This window comes from Schistocerca cancellata, chromosome 7 (assembly GCF_023864275.1).
Source record: "Schistocerca cancellata isolate TAMUIC-IGC-003103 chromosome 7, iqSchCanc2.1, whole genome shotgun sequence".
Classification (NCBI taxonomy): domain Eukaryota; kingdom Metazoa; phylum Arthropoda; class Insecta; order Orthoptera; family Acrididae; genus Schistocerca; species Schistocerca cancellata.
Window position 1 is genome coordinate 554,531,350 of NC_064632.1, and position 24,740 is coordinate 554,556,089.

The 24,740-nt window shown below is 47.5% G+C and overlaps 1 protein-coding gene across 1 annotated transcript in view; it reads right to left on the reverse strand.

The window, feature by feature from the left end:
* Positions 1–3,318: 3,318 nt before the first annotated feature.
* LOC126092898 (uncharacterized) overlaps positions 3,319–24,740 on the reverse strand; it is a 71,478-nt gene continuing 50,056 nt past the window's right edge. The window contains exon 3 of the mRNA XM_049908628.1: positions 3,319–3,666. Within this exon, the coding sequence (XP_049764585.1) occupies positions 3,319–3,666 (348 nt within the window). The remainder of the gene's footprint in view (positions 3,667–24,740) is intronic.

Here is a 24,740-nt window from a genome sequence, read left to right on the forward strand (position 1 = left end):
TCCAGGCAAAAAGTTAGTTGGAATGGGATTTTGATACGGACGAAAATGCGGAATGCGGTGGGATATAGCTGTGGCCACGATGTGTCAGTGAGCGCATGAGCTGCATCATTCGCCAAATAAGGTAAGACTCAACCAGATCTAGGATAAGATCAGAGTGAGTTAAGTGGGAAGAAATATATAAACAGACTCTATTGTCTCATATAGCATTCCGCAAATAACATATGTGTTGACTGGGCACCAACAACGTTATCACACTTTGGCGAGGTGTGTGTACAAGGAAATTAATAAGGTGGTTTATAATTCAGTGATTGCTGTTTTTGGCTCTGTGTTGGTTGTACAGGAAAGTTTTGATCCTTATTTATAGAAAATATTAATTAACTGCCTCTGATACATTTTATTTGACAAGATACATTTTATTTGACAACTTTAATCAGTAACATTTCATTTCTCACAGTCACAAAAATATGGTGTTGTAAAAAGCAAAGTACAAATTAACAGATAAAAAGTTAATAACTTTTCTTGAGAAAAACATAAATCTTGTACCGCATAAATATTTTATAGTGGGAGATTGTATGTCATACGTACTAGGTGAGAAACTAGTCTACTAGATTAGAAGAAAATATTATCACATGTATATGAGGACAAGTGACATGCATTTTCTCTAGCTACTAACAGAGGTTGAACATATTATACACGTCCCTACTTTACATAATTAATTTTTGCTAAATATTGAATTTTTATGTTCATTTCTTTATGATTCTCTTCTTATTCAATTATGTATCAGTAGCACGCTTTGGAATCAGTCGAAGCTTATCTGGCACACTATTAGTAATAAGTTTATGCTGCCCGGTATTCAAATAGTATTCACCCCTGTCCATGTTAAGCTGTGAACCATTTCTAATTACCTCCTCGAATTACTGGGACTTCGAACAAAACAAGTTTTCTCTTATTGTTCAAGTGCAGACTGATGAGCTGTAGATGTCACTGTACTACATAGCATCGGTGTTGGGGTTGGCACTATGGTGACTGGCAGTGTCGGAGTTCAGTCTACATATTGTTCAAGAGCATTGCTTTTCGCGACAATACGATCGCATGATTGGGTCATTCAAACACACATACAACAGTGTAGCTCTACTTAGTGTGTATTGTAGCATAAATTGGTTATTTGATATGCAAAATGTGATTATGTCAGATAACTCAAAATAAACGAAACCTATAGTATCATTAAGTAATTGATCAAACACCTCTAAAGGAGCATGTAAATGCTATTAACTTTACGAATTAAATAGATGAATAAAAGCATTTCACGACTTGTAATTAAGAATTTTAATTGCTATACAATAAGTTGCTACACCATTATCTGGAAATCCTTTACGAAAGTAGACGTAATCATGGTTTTATAGATCTGCTTAACTCTTTGACGAAATGAACTCGTCTTCTACATTCATCAAATACCACATCTTGCATACGAATCTTCTTCCAAGTATGCAGATGCTACGTAATTTCCGTTTTTGTTTGTTTTTCTTTTTCTTTTGCCTGTGGAGAAACTATTTTCCTAAGATCTAAACAGCAGTTTCCTATACTGAAAAATCTGTGAATCCTAAAAGTCATTCCGACAAACTCGAAGTAACATTACGAAGGCTGTGGTGCCGTTGAGCCATGGCTGGCTCGTGTTATATTTTGCATTAAACATTGGTTGCTATTCTGTGATTTGTCTCCCACGCTTATAGCGGTTATGCTGTTATCCTCTCTCTCCGCAAGTGGTAGCAGCAGTGTGTATCGATATTCGCACCCTTTTGCTATCTTCGGCCTCGCGCTTATAGTTTCCGGCTGTGCCGTGTGCGGGCAGTGGGTCGGCTGGCGTGGAGCAGCGGTTAAGTCTCCGTGGCGCGTGTCTGGTCGGCGGCGCTGGCGGTGTCCACACGGGGTCGGAGTGTGAGGGGCTGTTCCCATTGCTACGAGGTGCGTGGCTCACCGATTCCGGACACGATAGTTGAGTTTTTACTTAATCTACTAGCCGGCCCCAACTGTTCACTTTATGTCGTTTGAATTTTGTCGTGGGCTGTTGGGACATTCCCGCGAACAACAACGTGTGTTTTCAAGTTGGTGAAATTCTAGCCGCCCTCCTGTGGAGTTTAACTTAATTTCATTATTTTGAACTGAAGTGAACCAGCGGAATCTTCTGCCTTGTGACCGTTAACGTTCCGGTTATCTGTCCTGGGCGTTGACGTGAATTCAGGCAGTGTATTTTCCTCATTGTGTTGTGGCTGTCCAGCACGGCGTGTAGTTTGACAGTTGAATGTGTAATTCGTTGTGGGCGCCGATACCTTCTGCGTTGTTCCATTGAACTCCCTGTTGTGTGCTGGTCGGGTGGAGCGGAAGTTATCCTATCGCTTGGGCCGTTGACTGTCAGTCGGTTGGGTTTCTGTCGGATTCAGAATTGTTGGACCGACTGCCTGTCTCACCTAAGCGAGCGTTAATGTTTGCATTCCAGGTCGACACTTGGAAACTTCTGACCGCCGTTTGATGTGCTGCCTTTTCTTATTTGTCCTTGTTTGTTTATGTATGGCATCTAGCCGATTTTAATTTAAAGTTGTTTTGCCCTTAAGGCGTGAGTTTGTTTGGGCCTACAGCCTGATTTAAAGAAATTTTAGGTTAAGGTCTTCTGCCTATTAAAATTCAAATTTCTGTTTTGAGCCTTAAGTTATCGGCCCTCAGCCGATTTTAAATTAAAGTTGTTTTGCCCTTAGGGCGTGAGATTGTTTGGGCCTTCAGCCTAATTTAGAGAAATATTTTAAGATGAGGCCTTCTGCCTTTTAAAAAATTCAAATTCTTGTTTTCGAGTCTTAAGTGATTGGCCTTCAGTCGGTTTTAAATTAAAGTTGTTTTGCCCTTGAGGCGTGAGATTGAATGGCGTATTTAGCCGGGAATTCAGTTCTAAAATTAATGTTTGGCTTGCTCTGTTTTTAATGTTTTCTTTACTCTTGTAATGCTGGTCAAATGAATAAAGTTGTATGTTCGAGTGCAACTGACAGCTACTCATTTTGGCCCATTTCCACAAATTGAACTATCTGTCCCGTCCTGCAGGTATAGCAGGGGATCTCAGCCGTTTCTTACCGCAAACTTGTATTTTGTGTTTCATGAACGTAGAAAATTATCTTGGCCTGATATTTCTGAAGATTTACTTTAATACAGTACTGCTGATTACAAGTTCGTTACTCATTTACGTTTCTTGTACATGTGCTGAAGAATAGCAATAATGGATGGTTACTAAAATTCTGTATGAAATCTATGAACAGGTGCAAGAGTAGTCCATATTTAAAAGCGAATCCTCCGTGTCATTATCTGCCAAAAGTGCTTGACTGATAAAAGTTCTAATATTAGCACTAGGCTAGCAAGTGAGAGACAAAATGCTAGAACGTAGAGAACGGTTTTGAGATCATTGATGTTGAATGATCTTGCTGTTGTGTCTTGAAATAGTGGCTTCCGGAGGTGGTTGATCGCGGATGGGTTATGCTCAAGAATGGTCTTAAAGTATATCTTTGGATCTGGAAGTATGCCAAATTGCGTCAAGCGCAAAGTGGCTATGTTGATGGCGTCAACAAAAGGAGATCGCCGTGGAACCACAAATGACGTGTAGATCGTGCGCAGAGGCTCTTCAATGACCTGAAATGAAGAAACTGATTGAGTCAACGAACAACAAAAAATTCAGCAAGTATGCAGCTGCACAAATTAGAGCTATCAGATGTAAAAGAAGAGTGAATAAAGAAGAATCCATGGCAGTTGTATAAACGTTTCAAATAGCCAGTTTTCCTATGTAGTGGTCATTTCTTTGTAGCCTTGTATCATACATACTGGGAGAACAAGCTAAGCTGTTGATCTCGATAGTTCTCACTGAATGACATATAGTCTCTTTTCGTAGTCGTATTAATTACAGGAATATGGGTATCTCTGGTATCCTGGCAGGCAAACTTCGAAAACCTGCCAGAGCACGTCTAACTTGACCTCTGGCGCTAGCGACAACCTACTACATCCTCCACATACCACTGCACCCGCCATGAAGTTCCATGGCGGAGCTACACCTGTCTTACTGGTGTACGTATTCGCTTCGCGATCGCCTCCTTCGTCTCCGGTTTTCTTTCTTCGGATTACTCGTTGGACTTATCTATAGTTGCGCCTCCAGTCGTCTCTTTCGTCATTGTTTGTCTTTCTATTCGCATTCGATGAGCCGTTGACGGTTATAGACTGTTCACTCCAGCATGGTCGGTTCTTTGTGTCGTTTCCGATATTCTACGAACTCTCGGTCACATAGTATCAATTTCGCTTCTTTTCAAATGGAACCATAGAAAATTCTAAAACTCACTAATTCCGTGGTGTTCCATTCTTGAAAACCCGATTGTTAGTTTCGGAGTCATTATAATACACACATCAAAAAAAGTTTTGCATCACCCCGGTTCCCATAACTCCTGAAGATAGACGTTGACTGTGGATATTGTATCACAGACACAGTCCCTTTGACTGTTCAGAGATGTCACTAAACCCGCCCAAAGATGTAAACAACCATGCATAAGTAGCGCCTCTTAGACGGACGGGGTCCGACAGCCGATCATTTCGAGTCATTCCACCAGGAAGGAGGTTCAAAATGGTTCAAATGGCCCTGAGCACTATCGGACTTAACTTCTGAGGTCATCAGTCCCCTAGAACTTAGAGCTACTTAAACCTAACTAACATAAGGACATCACACACATCCATGCCCGAGGAAGGATTCGAACCTGCGACTGTAGCGGTCGGGCACCTCCAGACTGTAGCGTTTAGAATCGCTCGGCCGCTCCAGCCGGCAGGAAGGAGGTACACAGCTAGTGTTCTCTGTAGTTCAACCATGCTTAGACGGTCAATACCGCGGTTCGACCGCGTCCGCATTGTTACTTTGTGCCAGGAAGGGCTCTCAAAAAGGGAACTGTCCAGTGTCGGTATCAACCAAAGCGATGTTGACTGAACATGGAGGAGATACAGAGAGACGCGAACTGTCGATGATATGCCTCGCTCAGGCCGCCCAAACGCTAGTACTGCAATGGATGACCGCTACCTACGGATTGTGGCTCGGAGGAACCCTGACAGCAACGCCACCATGTTGAATAATGCTTTTCGTGCAGCCACGGGACGTCGTGTTATGACTCAAACTGTGAGTAACAGGCTGCATTTTTTTTTTTTTTTTTTGTGGTTTTAGGGCGCACAACTTCAATGGTCATTAGCGCCCTGACTACTCTAAGAATGCACCGCGAGGCACAAGTTGACAACAACAACTAAAAGGGAAAACACGATAAAAGACAGACTGACAGGCATAGGATTAAAAAACAACATCATCAAATGTCCTTAGCGAGGTTTGTCAAATTGATAAAACGAAGAACACGAGCAGCTGCTCGTGGGTCATCCGCTAAAATGGCATCGAAAGTATTTGGCAGGTTAAGATCGAGGCGCAGTGTGTTAAGATCTGGACAGGACATTAAAATGTGTCTAACCGTCAGCAAGTGCCCACATGGGCAGAACGGCGCCGGCGCAGCCGTCAGCAGATGGCGATGGCTGAACCGGCAGTGTCCAATTCTTAACCGGGCTAAAACGACCTCCTCCCGCCGAGAAGGGCGTGAGGAGGACGTCCAAGCCACGGGAAGAGGTTTTAAGGCCCGAAGCTTGTTGTCGGTAAGTGCAGCCCAATCGGCATGCCACAGCGATAAGATGCGCCGACAAATGACCCTGCTAAAATCGGACGAAGGGACACAACAAGAAGCTGTCCGAGGCTGGAGGACCGCAGCCTTGGCCGCGGCATCTGCAGCTTCGTTCCCAGGGATACCGACATGGCCAGGAACCCACATAAAGCTAACTGGAGAACCGACGTCCACCAGCTGCTGAAGAGAGCGTTGGATCCGGTGTACGAAAGGGTGAACCGGGTACGGATCACTGAGGCTCTGGATGGCGCTCAGGGAATCTGAGCAGATGACATAAGCAGAATGTCGGTGGCGGCAGATGTAAAGAACAGCCTGGTAGAGGGCAAAGAGCTCAGCTGTGAAGACCGAACAATGGCCATGGAGCCGGTATTTGAAACTTTGTGCCCCGACAATAAAGGAACACCCGACCCCGTCATTGGTCTTAGAGCCATCTGTATAAATGAAAGTCATGTTGATGAACTTCGAACGAAGTTCCAAAAAACGGGAGTGGTAGACCGAACCGGGGGTGACCTCTTTTGGGAGCGAGCTGAGGTCAAGGTGAACGCGGACCTGAGCCTGGAGCCAAGGTGGGGTGCGGCTCTCGCCCACTCGAAAGGTTGCAGGGAGTGAAAAATTAAGGTGTTGAAGGAGTCGACGAAAGCGAACTCCAGGGGGTAGCAGGACAGAGACATACAACCCGTATTGACGGTCAAGAGAGTCGTCAAAAAAGGAACGATAAGACGGATGGTCGGGCATTGACAGTAGCCGACAGGCATACCGACAAAGCAGTATATCGCGCCGGTAGGTGAGTGGCAATTCGCCAGCGTCAGCATGAAGACTCTCTACGGGACTAGTATAAAATGCTCCGATCGCAAGTCGTAAACCCCGATGTTGTATGGAGTTGAGGCGGCGTAAGATGGATGGCCGTGCAGAGGAGTATACGAAGCTCCCATAATCCAGCTTGGAGCGGACGATCGACCGATATAGACGAAGTAGGACGGTTCGATCCGCTCCCCACGACATACCACTGAGAACACGGAGGACATTTAAAGAACGGGTACAACGGGCGGCCAAATATGACACATGTGGAGACCAGCTAAGTTTCCTGTCAAAGGTAAGGCCTAAAAATTTGGTTGTATCCACGATTGGGAGAGCAACGGGACCGAGTCGTAAGGACGGTGGGAGAAACTCTTTGTAGCGCCAGAAGCTAATACAGACCGTCTTCTCGGCAGAAAAACGGAAGCCATTGGCGACACTCCAGGAGTAAAGACGGTCAAGAGAACGCTGAAGACAGCGCTCCAGGACACGTGTACACTGCGCGCTGCAATAGATGGTAAAATCGTCCACGAAAAGGGAGCCTGATACATCAGCTGGGAGGCAATCCATTATTGGATTGATCGCGATGGCGAAGAGAGCGACGCTCAAAACTGAGCCCTGTGGCACCCCATTCTCCTGGCGAAAGGTGTCGGACAGGACAGAACCCACACGTACCCTGAACTGTCGATCCATTAAAAAGGAACGAATAAAAAGAGGGAGGCGACCGCGAAGGCCCCATGTATGCATGGTGCGGAGAATGCCCGCCCTCCAACAGGTGTCGTAAGCCTTCTCCAAATCAAAGAACACAGCCGCGGTCGGGCGCTTCCGCAAGAAGTTATTCATAATGAAGGTCGACAAGGTAACCAGATGGTCAACAGCAGAGCGGCGCCTACGAAATCCACATTGTACATTGGTAAGTAGGCGTCGAGACTCGAGCAGCCAAACCAATCGAGAGTTAACCATTCGCTCCATCACTTTACAGACACAGCTGGTAAGCGAGATAGGTCGATAACTGGAAGGCAAGTGCTTGTCCTTCCCCGGCTTAGGAATCGGGACAACAATAGACTCGCGCCAGCATGCGGGAACATGTCCCTCAATCCAGATGCGATTGTATGTACGAAGAAGAAAACCTTTACCCGCAGGAGAAAGGTTCTTCAGCATCTGAATATGAATAGAATCAGGCCCTGGAGCGGAGGACCGTGATCGGCCAAGTGCGTTTTCGAGTTCCCGCATGGTGAATGGGGCATTATAACTTTCACAATTCGAGGAGCGGAAGTTAGGTGGCCTAGCCTCCTCTGCCTGTTTGCGGGGGAGGAAGGCAGGGTGGTAATGAGCGGAGCTCGAAACCTCCGCGAAAAAGCGGCCGAAGGCATTGGAGACAGCCTCAGGGGCCACAAGGACGTCATTCGCGACCTTCAAGCCAGAAACTGGTGAGTGGACCTTAGTGCCAGATAGCCGGCGCAGGCTACCCCAGACAACAGAAGAAGGAGTAAAACTGTTGAAGGTGCTTGTGAAAGCAGCCCAGCTGGCTTTCTTGCTGTCTTTGATAATACGACGACACTGAGCACGTAATCGTTGATAATTGATACAATTCGCCACTGTAGGGTGGCGTTTAAATGTGCGTAAAGCACGTCGACGAGCACGTAAAGCGTCTCTACATGCTGCGGTCCACCAGGGGACCGGTACGCGACGTGGAGAAGAAGGAGGGTGAGGGATGGAATATTCAGCAGCAGCGAGAATGACTTCCGTGAGGTGTGCAACCTGACGATCGCAGCTTGTGAAGGTTTGATCCTGAAAGGTCGCCCTGGAAGAGAAGAGTCCCCAGTCTGCCTTGGAGATGGTCCAATTAGAGAAGCACGGAGAGGGGGTATGCTGCAGGAGATGGATAACACACGGGAAGTGGTCGCTCGAATATGTATCAGAAAGTGCATACCACTCAAACCGGCGTGCAAGTTGGGGAGTACATATGGAGAGGTCTAAATGGGAATAGGTGTGAGATGTGTCCGAAAGAAAAGTAGGGGCGCCAGTATTGAGGCAGACAAGATCGAGCTGGTTGAAAAGGTCTGCTAACAAGGAGCCCCTCGGGCAGGATGCTGGAGAGCCCCAAAGGGGATGGTGGGCATTGAAGTCTCCAGTTAACAAAAATGGTGCAGGTAGCTGAGCAATAAGTTGCATCACGTCTGCCCTGGTAACGGCAGATGACGATGGAGTGTAAACGGTACAAAAGGAAAACGTAAAAGTGGGGAGAGTAATGCGGATGGCAACTGCCTGCAGGCCGGTGTGCAACGTGATGGGATCGTAGTAAATATCATCCCGGACCAGCAACATAACCCCTCCATGAGCTGGGATACCTACCACAGGGGGTAGTCAAAACGCACAGAGGTGTAGTGTGCCAAGGCAATTTGATCGCATGGGCGTAGCTTCGTTTCCTGGAGGGCTACGACGAGCGGACGGTGCAAGCGGAGCAGCAACTTCAAGTCCTCTCGGTTGGAGCGAATGCTGCGAATATTCCAGTGAAGGCCGCTTAGGGCCTGGCTTCGAGCGAGCACTGCCGCCGCTATCAGTAGGCGGACAGTCATCGTCCATTGGGTCTATAGGGTCATCGGCCATCTCGGGAGGATGGCCGGGAGGGGGAGCTTCCTCCGCCGGTGAACGGCCAGATGTACGGCTACCAGCGGTGCGGCCAGGCGAAACGGATGACGGCCTGGGGCGGCAACCGCTGGGTGGCGCAGGAGAAGAAATGCGCCGTGGCGGAGAAGGAGAACTGTGCTTCCTATGCGCCTTTTTGGAAGGACGTTTGGTGGAAGTACCGGTCGAAGGCTGGGAGGTCGAGGTACGGAGGAAGTCTGCACGGGATGGTTCCTTCTTGAAGGCCAGTGCATCTGACTTCGGGGTCTTCGTCTTAGCAGAGGCTGAGGAAGGGGCTGGTGTCTGTGGGGTGATGGGAGGAAGAGGAGACGTCGACCGCGCGATCTTAGCACTGGCCGAACGGACGACCGTGGTGCTGAAGGTCAGATCGCATGTCTGGGTTGCTACCTCCCGGGTAGTCCGAGGAGAGGCGAGGACAGTACTGCATTTCCCCGCTGGGAGCAGCGTGGGCTTCCTACTAGCCAATAGCTTGCGAGCAGCCGAGGTGGACACTTTCTCTTTCACCCGAATTTCTTGGATACAGCGTTCTTCCTTATAGACAGGACAGTCGCGGGAGGATGCGGCATGGTCACCCTGACAGTTCACACAACGAGGAGACGGAGGTGGACAGTCACCCTCATGGGCATCCCTGCCACAAGTGACACATTTAGCCGCATTGGAACAAGACTGTCGAGTGTGATTGAAACGCTGACACTGGTAGCAGCGCGTAGGTGTCGGGACATAGGGGCGAACAGAAATAACCTCGTAGCCCGCCTTGATGCGCGATGGCAGCTTAACACTATCGAAGGTCAAGAAAAGTGTCCGGGTCGGTACAAGGTCATTGTTGACCTTTTTCATGACCCTATGGACAGCCGTCACGCCCTGCTCAGCGAGGAAAGATTGAAGCTCCTCGTCAGTCAATCCGTCGAGGGAGCTAGTATAGACTACACCACGAGACGAATTCAAAGTTCGGTGGGCCTCCACCCGGACAGGGAACGTGTACAGGAGGGTGGCCCGAAGCAGTTTTTGTGCCTGAAAGGCACTCTCAGTTTCTAGTAATAAGGTGCCGTTACGCAACCTGGTACAAGATTTGACAGATCCGGCTATGGCATCTACGCCCTTCTGAATAACGAAAGGGTTGACAGAGGAAAAATCCTTTCCGTCCTCAGATCGAGAAACTACGAGGAACTGTGGGGCAGGTGGTAGTACTTTTGTCACTGTTGGCTGGTCACGTTTCCGTTTTTGGGTCGAAGTCGAGAGAGATGGAGTAGAATCCATTGCGGAGGAATCCCCCATGATTGCCAGCGTCTCCGATGGCGCGCTCCTTCCTTGTGGGGACCCTCTCAGAGGGCACTCCCGCCTTAGGTGAATGTTTACACCTCAGGTCACACCTCCCGAGAAACAGACGGAGGGACCAATCGGCATGGTCAGAAGGTATCAGCTCAGGAAATCACCCCTCCCCGGGCCTGGCCTTTACCAGGGGGTACGCGCGTGCCTTACATGTCTACCCAGGGCGGGGACTTACGCGTTACCCCGTCACCGGCTACGCGTGCGAACGCGTGGGTCGGCCTTCAGGCACGCACAGGGAGGAAGGAAGAAGAGGAAAAAGAAGAGAGAGAGGGAGAAAGAGGACAGACTGTCTCAAACGCCGAGGCGGAGACCAGAGAAGGCAAGGAGAAGAAGGCAATGAGAAAGCAAGGAGAAGAAGGCAATGAGAAGGCAAGGAGAAGAAGGCAATGAGAAGGCAAGGAGAAGAAGGCAAGGAGAAGGCAAGGAGAAAAAGGCAATGAGAAGGCAAGGAGAAAAAGGCAATGAGAAGGCAAGGAGAAAAAGGCAATGAGAAGGCAAGGAGAAGTCAAGGGAAAGAGTAAGGAAGACAGTGAGGTGGAGAAGAGCAAAGAAAGGAACCAACAAAAGGAAGGAAGAAACGAGAAGTGAAAAACCAAAAAGACCACGATTATAGGTCGTGGAACCGTCCGTCTCCGGACGCAGGCGCTAACTACCCCCGTGAGGGGGATGGACTCCTTTTAGTCGCCTCTTACGACAGGCAGGAATACCTCGGGCCTATTCTAATCCCCGGACCCGCAGGGGGGACAGGCTGCATGATGCGCAACTTCACTCCCAACGTCCATGGTGAGGTCCATCTTTGCAACCACGACACCATGCAGCGCGGAACACATGCACCCAACAACATGCCGAGAGGCCGCTCAGGACTGGCATCACGTTCTCTTCAACGATGACTGTCGCATATGCCTTCAACCACACAATCGTCGGAGACGTGTTTGGAGGCAATCCGGTCAGGCCGTACGCCTGAGACACATTGTCCAGCGAGTACAGCAAGGTGGAGGTTCCCAGCTGGTGGTCATGGAAGGGGTCGTAACGGCTGTACGATACGTGAATGCCATCATCCGACCGATAGTGCAACCATATCGGCAGCATATTGGCGAGGCATTCGTCTTCATGGACGACAATTCGCGCCCCCACTGTGCACATCTTGTGAATGACTTCCTTCAGGAGAACGACATCTCCCGACTAGAGCGGCCAGCATGTTCTCCAGACATGAACTCTATCGAACACGCCTGGGATAGATTGAAAAGTGCTGTTTATGGAAGATGTCACCCACCAACCCCCCTGAGGGAGCTACGCCCAATCGTCGTTGAGGAGTGAGACAATCTGGACCAAGAGTGTCTTGATGAACTTGCGGATAGTATGCCACGACGAATACAGGCATACATCAATGCAAGAGGAGGTGCTATTGGGTATTAGAGGTACCGATGTGTGCAGAAATTTGGACTACCAACTCTCTAGGTCTCGCTGTATGGTGATACAACATGCAATGAGTGGTTTTCATGAGCAATAAAAAGGGCGGAAATGATGTTTATGTTGATCTGTTTTCCAATTTTCTGTACAGGTTCCGAAACTCTTGGAACCGAGGCGATGCAAAACTTTTTTTATGTGTGTATTTAGGACTCGGGTTTCATTGTACTGAATATTGAACCGATTAGTGTCTTTAAGCCGAAGTTAAGTCTGCATTAGGCAGTCACAGACGAGCTGTCACTCGGTCACATAAGTGTAGTTTACTTGCTGCTGTAGTGCAGTTGTCAGGTGTGTTCGTTTCGTGACCGTTTTCCGTTCTGGTTCGTTGGTGTTTACCTGTATCGTCACTATTTCTACAGTTTAAAGGAAATATGGAAACACATGCAAGATAGAATACCGTCAAACTGGAATTTTTAAAGGATAACGACAGGCCAAAAGCCTTAGAAATCCAGAATTCTGTAACCACCAGGCTCAAAGGAGAGACCAAGTAGACGATAACAAATCAATTCTAACGAATCTATGGTTTATTTTAAAATTTGTTCTAACGTCGTTTACGGATGTGTCGTTCGGTAGCGTTCGTGATGATGATAATGATGTTTTGCTTTGTGGGGCGCTCAACTGCGCGGTTGTCAGCGCCCGTACAAATTCCCAACCTTTGCTCAGTTCAATCCCGCCACGTTCATGAAGGATGATGAAATAAACGTGAGCGTTCAGGAAACTCTGGAATGACACTAATTTCTTATCAGTGCAGTAGAAGGCAATTTGACTAATGAGAGAGTCTATAATATAGGACTGTAAATTCCGAACGAAGTCATAAAACAAAAGTTCCAACCTTACGATAATATTTTTGATATTCGATACGAGGTACGGGTTCACTGTTGCCCGTTTCTTGTTCCAAATGGCGTAAGAGTAAAAACGGAAAGTAACGGGCCAGTTCCACCAGTGACAAACATATGGGGCTGTGTTCGCCTGCTTAGCTGGATGGTAACGTGCTCGGCTTCCATGCAAGCAGGCCCGGGTTCGATTCCCGGGCCCGTTGGAGATATTCTCCACTCGGGGAGTGGGTGTTGTGTTCTTCTCATCATCATTTCATCGTCGTCTCCGGCGCACGAGTCACCCAGTGTGGCGTACAATGAAATAAGACTTGCACTTGGCGGTTAAACTTCCCCAGATTGGGCCTCCCGGCCAACGATGCCATACGCTCATTTCATTTTATAGGGGGCTGTCAGGGCTATGCATCGTACATGGGGCAATTCCAAGCGTGTTTCGTGCGCAACCATACCTATCATATTAAGCAGGACTACCCGTAACGAATATGTCGTATGGAAATAAATGCTACCAAACGTCGATCTCTATTTTCAAATTTGGTTGCGGGCCGGAAGAGAGATTTTGCTGTATATAATAGCATCCCAACTGGACATTGATCCCGCTGATGCAATCAGCAATTTAGAACGCCAGAAAGAAGGAATTAATGTTTTAATCAAATACCCACCGTTGCCAGGAACATTTATTGTACAGAAACGATCCGACATTGACAAAACAGCTCCAGTAGTTAGTGCTCAAAATCAGTCTAGCAACGTAATTGAGGTCACCAGTGCAGTTAATATTACCCGTCTTGAAACACGAAATATTTAGCCACATGACATTCCACATATCTGTGCGAAGTTGTAGTGGACTGACAAGACAGCCAGTCCACAGTGACGGGTAACCGAAAGGCACGCGTTTACACACGCCGGCTGGCGTTAGGTCTGAAACAGGATACGTAATGGATGCTACAAAGAAAAGTACGTAGCTGCTGGAATACTTAACTTTAATCCATCATTTGTATACAGCATTCTTGATGATACAAGTGAGATTCTCTCTAGAAATGGTTAATGGCGCCTTGCTATGTCGTAGCCATGGACTTAGCTGAAGGCTATTCTAACTGTCTCTCGGCAAATGAGAGAAAGGCTTCGTCAGTGTAGTCGCTAGCAAGTCGTCCGTACAACTGGGCCGAGTGCTAGTACGTCTCTCTAGACCTGCCGTGTGGTGGCGCTCGATCTGCAATTACTGACAGTGGCGACACGCGGGTCCGACATGTACTAATGGACCGCGGCCGATTTAAAGCTACCACCTAGCAAGTGTGGTGTCTGGCGGTGACACCACAGAAGTAGATACAGTTACGGTACAAGTTCGTTTATCAGAGTATCTACAAATGGAAACATCATAAATTAACGATGAAGGACCGCATTTTGACACACAGAACAAACAAGCTGAAAGAAAAGTATCCAGTAGCAACACTGAAAATGCATAGAAACTTACAGTATAACGTACGAGATGCGTTCAGTACATAATGCAACACTTTTTTTCTGAAAGTAATTTGGTGCTATTCAGGATTCCAGTACACCGTATTATTCCCCACTCTTTTGGCAACAAAACTTTATTTTTCAACATTATCTCCGTTCAATGCGACGGCCTTACGCCACCTTACTAAGAGAGCCGGTACGCCCACAGAGTACCACTCCACTGGTCAACGTCGGAGCCAACTTCTTGATGCATCAGTAACGTCCTCATCACTCACATACTGCTTCTTCATTAGACTAAACAGATGGATGTCGGAAGGTACGAGATCCGAGCTGTAGGGCAGGTGAGGAAAAACCAGTGCAACGAAGTTTTGTGAGTTCCTCTCGGGTCCGCACACTTGCGTGAGGCCTTGTTGCAATGATAACAGCCGCCTGGCCCAAAGACATACCGTGCTTTTGTTCGTTGCCAGGTCCCTGTAAACATTCTGCAAGTTCCTATGAACGCGATTGGTTTTTCGGAAAAATAAATTCAATGGTAGCTCTCTGCCAATGAATTTCTTTTGCCGGAAAACCTGAGCATCGCTCTCTGTTTCACTTCCTCTATAGGCGCCATTTTGGAGGCTACGTAAAGCGCCGTCACCTATCGGAACTTCATGTAACTATCTGGGCTGAAGCAGAAACTAACCACGGTGTCGCACAACAAATTCCGCACTTTTTTCAGCAGAAATTGTCAAAAAAAAAGTGTTGCGTTACTTAATGAATGCCTCTCAACAAGATCAAGAGCTGATGACGATGACAGTGAAGTGGGGGACACAGTGCCGTCACTGAGTGTGAGGTCGTCCACTCCGAGGCAACACTCCAATGGAGAACTGCGGAAGGAAACACCGAAGGAGGAAATTGTTGTGGTTACTAAGAAAAAAAAATATCAAATGGCTCTAAGCACTATGGGACTTAACATCTGAGGTCATCAACCCCCTAGACTTAGAACTAGTTAAACCTAACTAACCTAAGGACATCACACAACATCCATGCCCGAAGCAGGATTCGAACCTGCGACCGTAGCAGCAGCGCGGTTCCGGACTGTAGCGCTTAGAACCGCTCCGCCACACGGCCAGCGGCTACTAAGAGTAAGAGTAAGTACAAAACAAGAGACGCTAATCCAATGCTCATATAACACCTAAACTGAAAAGAAAGGCCAGAAGCAGTTACCAAGATATCATATCGACGTAACAAGATAATGACAATGGCGGTGCAAACCTATAAAATCTGAACTGGCCTCTAGGGGCATGAGCTATTCTAAACTACACTGAAGAGCCAAAGAAACTGGTACACCTGCCTAATATCGTGTAGTGTCCCCGCGAGCACGCAGAAGTGCCACAACATGACGTGGCATGGACTCGGCTAATGTCTGAAGTAGTGCTGGAGGGAACTGACGTCATGAATCCTCCAGGGTTGTCCATAAATCCGAAAGAGTACTAGAGGATCTCTTCTGAACAGCACGTTGCAACGCATCTCAGATATTCTCAGTAACATTCATGTCCTGGGGAGTTTTGTGGCCAGCAGAAATGTTTAAACTCAGAAGAGTGTTTCTGGAGCCACTCTGTAGTAATTCTGGACGTGTCACCTGTCAGACTTGTCACCTCTCACAAGGGAACCTCCCCATCGCACCCCCCTCAGATTTAGTTATAAGTTGGCACAGGGATAGGCCTTAAAAAACTGAACACAGATCAATCGAGAAAACAGGAAGAAGTTGAGTGGAACTATGAAAAAAATAAACAAAATATACAAACTGAGTAGTCCACGTGCAAGATAGGCAACATATAGGACGATGATAGCTGATGAGCGCCGTGGTCTCGTGGTTAGAGTGAACAACTGCGGAACGAAAGGTCCTTGGTTCAAATGTTCTCAAGGGTGAAGATTTTAATTTTTTATTTTCAGATAATTATCAATGTTCAGCCACTGACACATAATCAACTTCGCTCTCCAAAATTCCCGGACATGTTCAGATTTGCTTGGACATACACAGAATTTGACGGTCTTGCACGGAAACATTTGAAAACGTAAAAAACATATCTTTTGACAGAGCACAGGGAAAACTGTGCGACTCTGAAACTGTTGCATTAATTTGATGCAGTTTATGTGACAAACTCTTATGCTTTCATCACTTTTTTGGAGTGATTATCACATCCACAAGAAAACCTAAATCGGGCAAGGTAGAAGAATCTTTTTACCCATTCGCCAAGTGTGCAAGTTAGGTGGGTCGACAACATATTCCTGTCATGTGACGCACATGCCGTCACCAGTGTCGTAAAGAATATATCAGACGTGTTTTCCTGTGGAGGAATCGGTTGACCTATTACTTGCGATCAAATGTTTTCGGTTCCTATTGGAGAGGCACGTCCTTTCGTCTACTAATCGCACGGTTTTGCGGTGCGGTCGCAAAAGACAGACACTAAACTTATTACAGTGAACAGAGACGTCAATGAATGAACGGACAGATCGTAACTTTGCGAAAATAAAGAAAGTAAAATTTTCACTCGAGGGAGGACTCGAACCAAGAACCTTTCGTTCCGCAGTTGCTCACTCTAACCACGAGACCACGGCGCTCATGAGCTATCAAGTTCCTATATGTTGGCTATCTTGGACATGGACTACTCAGTTTGTATATTTTGCTTATTTTTTCATAGTTCCACACAACTTCTTCCTGTTTTCTCGATTGATCTGTGTTCAGTTTTTCAAGGCCTATCCCTCTGCCAACTTATAACTAAATCTGAAGGGGGTGCGATGGGGAGGTTCCCTTGTCAGAGTCGTATCTACACGTATCAGGGGTCCCATATCATTCCAACTGCACATGCCCCACACCATTACAGAGCCTCCGCCAAACTGAACAGTCCCCTGCTGACACGCAGGGTCCATGGATTCATGAGGCTGTCTCCGTACACGCACACGTCCCTCCGCTCGATACAATTTGAAACGAGACTCGTCCGACCACGCAAAATGATTCCAGTCATCAGCATCCAGTGTCGGTGTTGATGGGCCCAGGCGAGGCGTAGATCTTTGTGTCGTGCAGTCATCAAGGGTACACGAGTGGGCCTTCGGCTCCAAAATGTAATATTAGTAATTTTCGCCTCACAAACATTAATATACGCTCAATAGTAAAAGCCTGATGGCCTAAAGTTATCGACCAATTGTAAAGTAAAAGAAATGAACCATCGCATAGCAGCGACAGAATCTATTGTTATTTATCTTTGCCGTTCTTGCGCGGTGCCTGTAAACCTCTATGTACATGTATCGATTGTATATTTTATGTGAAAATATTCAGTAAATATGCTAATTATTATTTTTCCAATCAGAAAACGTGTAGTTTCTTGTAACTGATTACGAACAGACAGCGTCAAGAGGACATTTTGACTGTATGTATAAAGTATATAACCACAATGGTCATCTACTGTAATTTAATATGAAAAGGTACGTAGCATTAAAAAAACGTGTGTTAAAGATAAGTGTGCTTATTTTAATAAATTAACCTCGATGGTTTCCATCTCCTAATTTACTTGAATGTTAATAATTTTGTGTCAGTTCATCACCAGAAATTACGATCACGCTGATGGGCCGAACGCAGCATGAGGCAGAAGGAACATTATCGTTTTCCTATTATTTCTGAATAATTTTTTTAAATTGTGTAGTGTTGCATTTCTTTTTAAAGTCCACAAATCTTCTGGTCCCTTAGTGTTGTTCCGGGTATGACTACATCGCGACTATAAAAATGTACAGAAATGATAATGTTTCTTCCGAACCATCTCAAATAAATCAGTCTGCTACTCTTATTCAGGTATTTAATGCTCAACGTATGTTATTAAAATAGTATAATGAATCCCTGATTCTGATGCCAAGAGGCCAACCAAAATATTCACTTTTTCGACATTTTTCAAAAAAATATAAAATAACAATTCTTTTTCTTTTCGCTCCCCCAAGAGCAACGTTACAAAAAGCCCATATCGATGATGTTTCGTTGAATGGTTCGCTCGTGACATTTGTTGATGGCCCTGCACTGACATCTGCAGCAATTTGCGGAAGGGTTTCACTCCTACCACCCTGAACGATTCACTTCAGTCGTCGTTGGTCCCGATCTTGCAGGATCTTTTTCCTGCAGCAGCGGCGCCGGAGATTTGATGTTTTACCGGATTTCTGATATTCTCGGTACACTCGTGAAATGATCGTACGGCAAAATCCCCACTTCATCGCAACCTCGGAGATGCTGTGCCCCATTGCTAGTGCTCCGACTATAACACCATGATCAAAATCACTTTAAACTTGACAACCTGCCACTGTAGCAGCAGTTACCGATCTGACAACTGCGCCAGACACATGTCGTTTGATATAGTCGTTTGCTGACCGCAGCACTGTATTCTGCCTGTTTGCATATCTCTGTATTTGAATACGCATGCCTATACCAGATCGTTTGGCGCTTCCGTGTAAGTACCAAGGTACTCAGCGACAAAAGAGTTACAAGAGCTGGTGTTCGGAAGACGGAAAGCTTCCATCAGAAATATTATAAAGTACCCCAACAGCCTGCAATGTTGGGTAGAACATGCGAAACAGGAACTGAAGACGTTGCTCAGACAATACAGTTACAACAGCGTGAGCGGAGAAGCCTACTGAAGAACTTCCTTTCCGTTGCCTCCGAGCACTTTACAAATTTAAAGAAGAAATAAATAATAATACACTCCTAAAAATTGAAATAAGAACACCGTGAATTCATTGTCCCAGGAAGGGGAAACTTTATTGACACATTCCTGGGGTCAGATACATCACATGATCACACTGACAGAACCACAGGCACATAGACACAGGCAACAGAGCATGCACAATGTCGGCACTAGTACAGTGTATATCCACCTTTCGCAGCAATGCAGGCTACTATTCTCCCATGGAGACGATCGTAGAGATGCTGGATGTAGTCCTGTGGAACGGCTTGCCATGCCATTTCCACCTGGCGCCTCAGTTGGACCAGCGTTCGTGCTGGACGTGCAGACCGCTTGAGACGACGCTTCATCCAGTCCCAAACATGCTCAATGGGGGACAGATCCGGAGATCTTGCTGGCCAGGGTAGTTGACTTACACCTTCTAGAGCACGTTGGGTGGCACGGGATACATGCGGACGGGCATTGTCCTGTTGGAACAGCAAGTTCCCTTGCCGGTCTAGGAATGGTAGAACGATGGGTTCGATGACGGTTTGGATGTACCGTGCACTATTCAGTGTCCCCTCGACGATCACCAGTGGTGTACGGCCAGTGTAGGAGATCGCTCCCCACACCATGATGCCGGGTGTTGGCCCTGTGTGCCTCGGTCGTATGCAGTCCTGATTGTGGCGCTCACCTGCACGCCGCCAAACACGCATACGACCATCATTGGCACCAAGGCAGAAGCGACTCTCATCGCTGAAGACGACTCGTCTCCATTCGTCCCTCCATTCACGCCTGTCGCGACACCACTGGAGGCGGGCTGCACGATGTTGGGGCGTGAGCGGAAGACGGCCTAACGGTGTGCGGGACCGTAGCCCAGCTTCATGGAGACGGTTGCGAATGGTCCTCGCCGATACCCCAGGAGCAACAGTGTCCCTAATTTGCTGGGAAGTGGCGGTGCGGTCCCCTACGGCACTGCGTAGGATCCTACGGTCTTGGCGTGCATCCGTCCGTCGCTGCGGTCCGGTCCCAGGTCGACGGGTACGTGGACCTTCCGCCGACCACTGGCGACAACATCAGTGTACTGTGGAGACCTCACGCCCCACGTGTTGAGCAATTCGGCGGTACGTCCACCCGGCCTCCCGCATGCCCACTATACGCCCTCGCTCAAAGTCCGTCAACTGCACATACGGTTCACGTCCACGCTGTCGCGGCATGCTACCAGTGTTAAAGACTGCGATGGAGCTCCGTATGCCACGGCAAACTGGCTGACACTGACGGCGGCGGTGCACAAATGCTGCGCAGCTAGCGCCATTCGACGGCCAACACCGCGGTTCCTGGTGTGTCCGCTGTGCCGTGCGTGTGATCATTGCTTGTACAGCCCTCTCGCAGTGTCCGGAGCAAGTATGGTGGGTCTGACACACCGGCGTCAATGTGTTCTTTTTTCCATTTCCAGGAGTGTAGTTTACGAATAAAACAAACTTAATCAAAAATCACATCCTTGGAGAGGGAGGAGTTAGAAGTTTGTAATGCGTGATCAAGACATAACAACGTCGTACAAGACGAAAATGCCTCCCTGATCACCAAGTTCGAACAACAAAAAGAGAAAAATACAAAAAAAAAATAGTTGAGGAATTTAAAATATGAGACGAGACAGTAGTCCAACAGGACCACAGTACCTAATAAAACAAGGAATACGCAAAATTTCCGTGAATTATATGTGGAAGCGGAAGCCGACAACTGCGAACCTTTGCTTCTGCAAGATGTCGGTGCTGGCGTAAGTGAAGCAGCAGACAGTGCTCTCACTGTCGCATCCTAAAAGGCTAACTTGCCTCATTCAGGAGCGCTTGGAGCATCTGACAACTCCATGTAAGCTTCCAGGAGCTCTAACAGTTTTGAGACCAAAGAAATATTCGCCAATAAACAAACTTTGGCGAATGCTAATTTCAAAGTTTTTCCCTGGCTATTCACTTCTGACCAAAGCAAGTAATGAAAAACTCTAGAGGTGAGCACAAGAAGTTTTCAGTACCTGCACGCAATTATCATTGATACGCTAAGTTATTTCCGCAACATAATAGCAATAACGGACATCTGTAAATTAGAAGCCTCCACATTTTCTATTGGCGTTTCAAGCTAAAAACAATGGTGACGTTTGGAATTGGGTAAAAATTCAGATAGGTCATACAACTCTCGTTGTACGGAGCAAAATCAAAATAATGATTGTAAACACATAAAACTGCAACTAGTCACTTTTTTAAAATAGTTATTTATTCATTCGATGAACCGGTTTTCGAACCTTTTCAGGCTCATTTTCAGATGGTTTTCCAGAAGTTTCGTAGCATTATGCTTGAAATAGCTACGTTTATTCTGGAAAGGCATCTGAAGATGAGCCCGCAAAGGCTCGAAAATCGGAATGGAATGAATAAATAACTACTTCAAGAAAGTTACTGGTTGCAGTTTTATGTACAGATTTGCAATTATTGAACTGCATGACATAAACTATCATAAATTCTGAACGATTTGCGTTAGGACGTTCAAACTGCATGGTTGGCCACGGGGTATGAAGGGAATTTGTATGGTCTGGTTTAGCGGCGAACCCCACTTTCATTACTTTCATTTGGATGGGTTCATCAACAAGCAAAATTGGTGCTTTTCGGGGATTGAGAATCCACATTTCGCTATCGAGAAGTGTCTTCATCCTCAACGGGTGACTGTGTGGTGTGCAGTGTGCAGTCACGGAATAATCGGTGCGATATTCCTTGATGGGGTTACGGTGACTACCGAATGGTACGTGAAGGCTTCGGCAGATGATTTCATCCCCATTATCCAAAGTGACACTTATTTCGACAAGATGTGGTTCATGCAAGACAGAGTTCGTCCCCATCGAAGCAGGAGAGTGTTTGAAGTTCTAGAGGAGCACTTTGGGGACCGCATTCTGGCTCTGCGGTACCCAGAGGCCGCTGGCATGGGCCTCGATTGGCCGCCGTGGTCTCCGGATCTATATTAAAGACAAGGTGTACATCAATAGTTCCAAAACCATTGCTGAGCCGAAAACAGCCATTCAGCATGTCACCCACAACATCGATTTTCCGACAATTCAGCGGGTCATGCAGATTTTCGCTATTTGTCTGCACCACGTCATCGCCAATGATGGCAGGCACATTGAACATATCGTAACCTACATCCGAACATCCATAGTGACGTTTACATGTTGAATAAAATGTATGTAAGCCGTAGTTTGTGACTAATTTGCGTTTTTCTCATATAGTTCAATTATTGTGACCCTGTATGTGTACCAAGTTTGGTTGAAATCGGTACAGCGGTTTAGGAGGAGATGTGGATCATACACACATACATACATTTTTATACTGAGTACCGATTCCTGTTTGACAAATCCATTCCATCTGGCATGCGACTCTCTTTCGACGCTCTGGTAGAAACAACAGCACAACTGTTACTGTAGTTAATCATCCTTTAAATTCGATGTCCATTCCCTTCGAGTTCATTTCTGGGTCCAACCACATGGAGCCACGTTTAATAGGTATAAGTTTTAAATCAAAGTTTACCCCATTTTACTGCTTTTCTAAAGAGACACTCTACCTGGAGCAATCAGTTACCTTGACGCGACCGTTCCGTGCAAGGATATGCACTTCCTCAAAACACAGCAATCAGTATCATGTTAAAAACTGATGAATACAAAGCTTTAAAAATGCCCGCCCGGTTGGCCCTGCGGCCTAACGCCCGGCTTTCCGGGCGGGAAGGAGCGCCTGGTCCCCGGCACGAGTCCGCCCGGCGGATTTGTGTCGAGGTCCGGTGAACCGGCCAGTCTGTCGATGGTTTTTAGGCGGTTTTCCATCTGCCTCGGCGAATGCGGGCTGGTTACCCTTATTCCCGCCTCAGTTAACAGTATGTCGGCGATTGCTGCGCAAACAAGTTCTCCACGTACGCGTACTCTACCACGCAAACATAGGGGTTACACTTGTCTGGTGTGAGACGTTCCCTGGGGTGTCCATTAGGAACCGAACCGCACAATAACCCTGTGTTCGGTGTGCGGTGGCGGAGGGGTGAAGTGGACTGCGGTAGTCGTCGTGGGGTTGAGGACCACTGCGGCTGCGGCGGGGACGGAGCCTCTGCGTCGTTTCTAGGTCCCCGGTTAACATACAATACAATACAAAGCTTTAAGTATTGTAGTCATTCGTAAACTATTAATGGGGCTTTGAACAGTGACACTCTGTTGAACTGGCGATTAAAACACCTATCTGCGGAATTTCTGGATTCTCGCGACGGTCGTGGGTCCCTGCGTGGAAGATTCGAGAGGGAATTCCTGTCCTCATCATTCTCATTTGTCAGTTGTCTACCTCCTCCCTCTGTCCCCAGTATAGTTTATGGTTAATAAGCCATGCTACAGTTGTGTCAAACTCCATGAGATACATAAAAGCGTACCAGTTTTGCCTCTGAACGAAGTCTCAGCAGTTACCATTACGGCTGGTTTCTTTGAGATTTTTGATTATGTATGAAATTGAATAAGAGGACTACACTGCAGTTTGGCTAAAATGGCTCTGAGAACTATGGGACTTAACATCTGTGGTCATCAGTCCCCTAGAACTTAGAACTACTTAAACCTAACTAACCTAAGGACAGCAGACACATCCATGCCCGAGGCAGGATTCGAACCTGCGACCGTAGCAGTCGCGCGGTTCCGGACTCAGCGCCTAGAACCGCTAGACCACCGCGGCCAGCCTACACTGCAGTTTGTTTGTACTCAGAATCAGAAAGTGAAACCGATGCTCTAGTGCTAGTGATAACTTCTAAAATATTCGTCTGTCTCTCAATCAACAGATGAAGTGAGGGCATTAGTGCAAGCGTCACGGTAACTGCAGGTTTGATACACATCTACCCAGACATTTTATTTTTCATAGTACATCAGTCATGGTAAAGAAACGGAAACAGGAAGTACCATAACATAAGTACACGCACGCACGTACGACGTACGCACGATGCACACACGCGACACGAGTGTTGTTCGAGATGTCGTTGAGAGAGATGTCTTTCCATGCGAAGGGCGTGACGGATCGCCGTCCGGCCTGGCCACTTCAGGCGACTGGGCTGACCCCGACGGCGCGGCGGCCCCATCCGGCCCCCCACCTGTGACGAACCGCCCATCCACTCTTGACTTTGACAAGAATGACTCTACCACAGTTGACTCGCGCTCTCGTCACCGAGTGTTCATTATTGTGAACAAGCTCGCGCACGGGGGCGCATATCCCGGTCGTGATGACGACGAGGCCTTCTGCAACATCCGGAAGGCTGCTGCGCTGCCAAGCACGGGGCAGGTAGAGTTGGTTGTGCCACCGAGAGCCTCGCCGGTCGCACTGCGAGAGTTCGAAGTCCCGGCGATGGCGGCCTCGGAGGGAGTCGCGCCGCAGGGCTCGACCCCCACCACCGGTTGCCCCACAGGCGCCCATGACACAAGAAGAGCCCGTGGCCACGCTAGCGATGCCCCGTCCTGCGCTGGGGGAAATTTAGCAGCTGACAGCTGAAGAGGCCATCGACCTGCCGGACGCCAATCTTGCTGAGGCTATTGCCGAAGCAGAGCGCCGCGACGCCGACTCCGACGATGCCCGAGCGCTCAGGAAGCGCCGGGTAACGACAAATGATGATTCAGACACTCACTTACAGCCATCTGACTCTGCGAGACCAAAAGAAGGCACCTAGGGCCTCCCACGCCGCCGCCACAGCGGCTGGGAAGACCGCAGCGGGCTTTTCCCACAGTACCGCCACGGCGAGACCTTCGAAGAAGCCACAGCGGC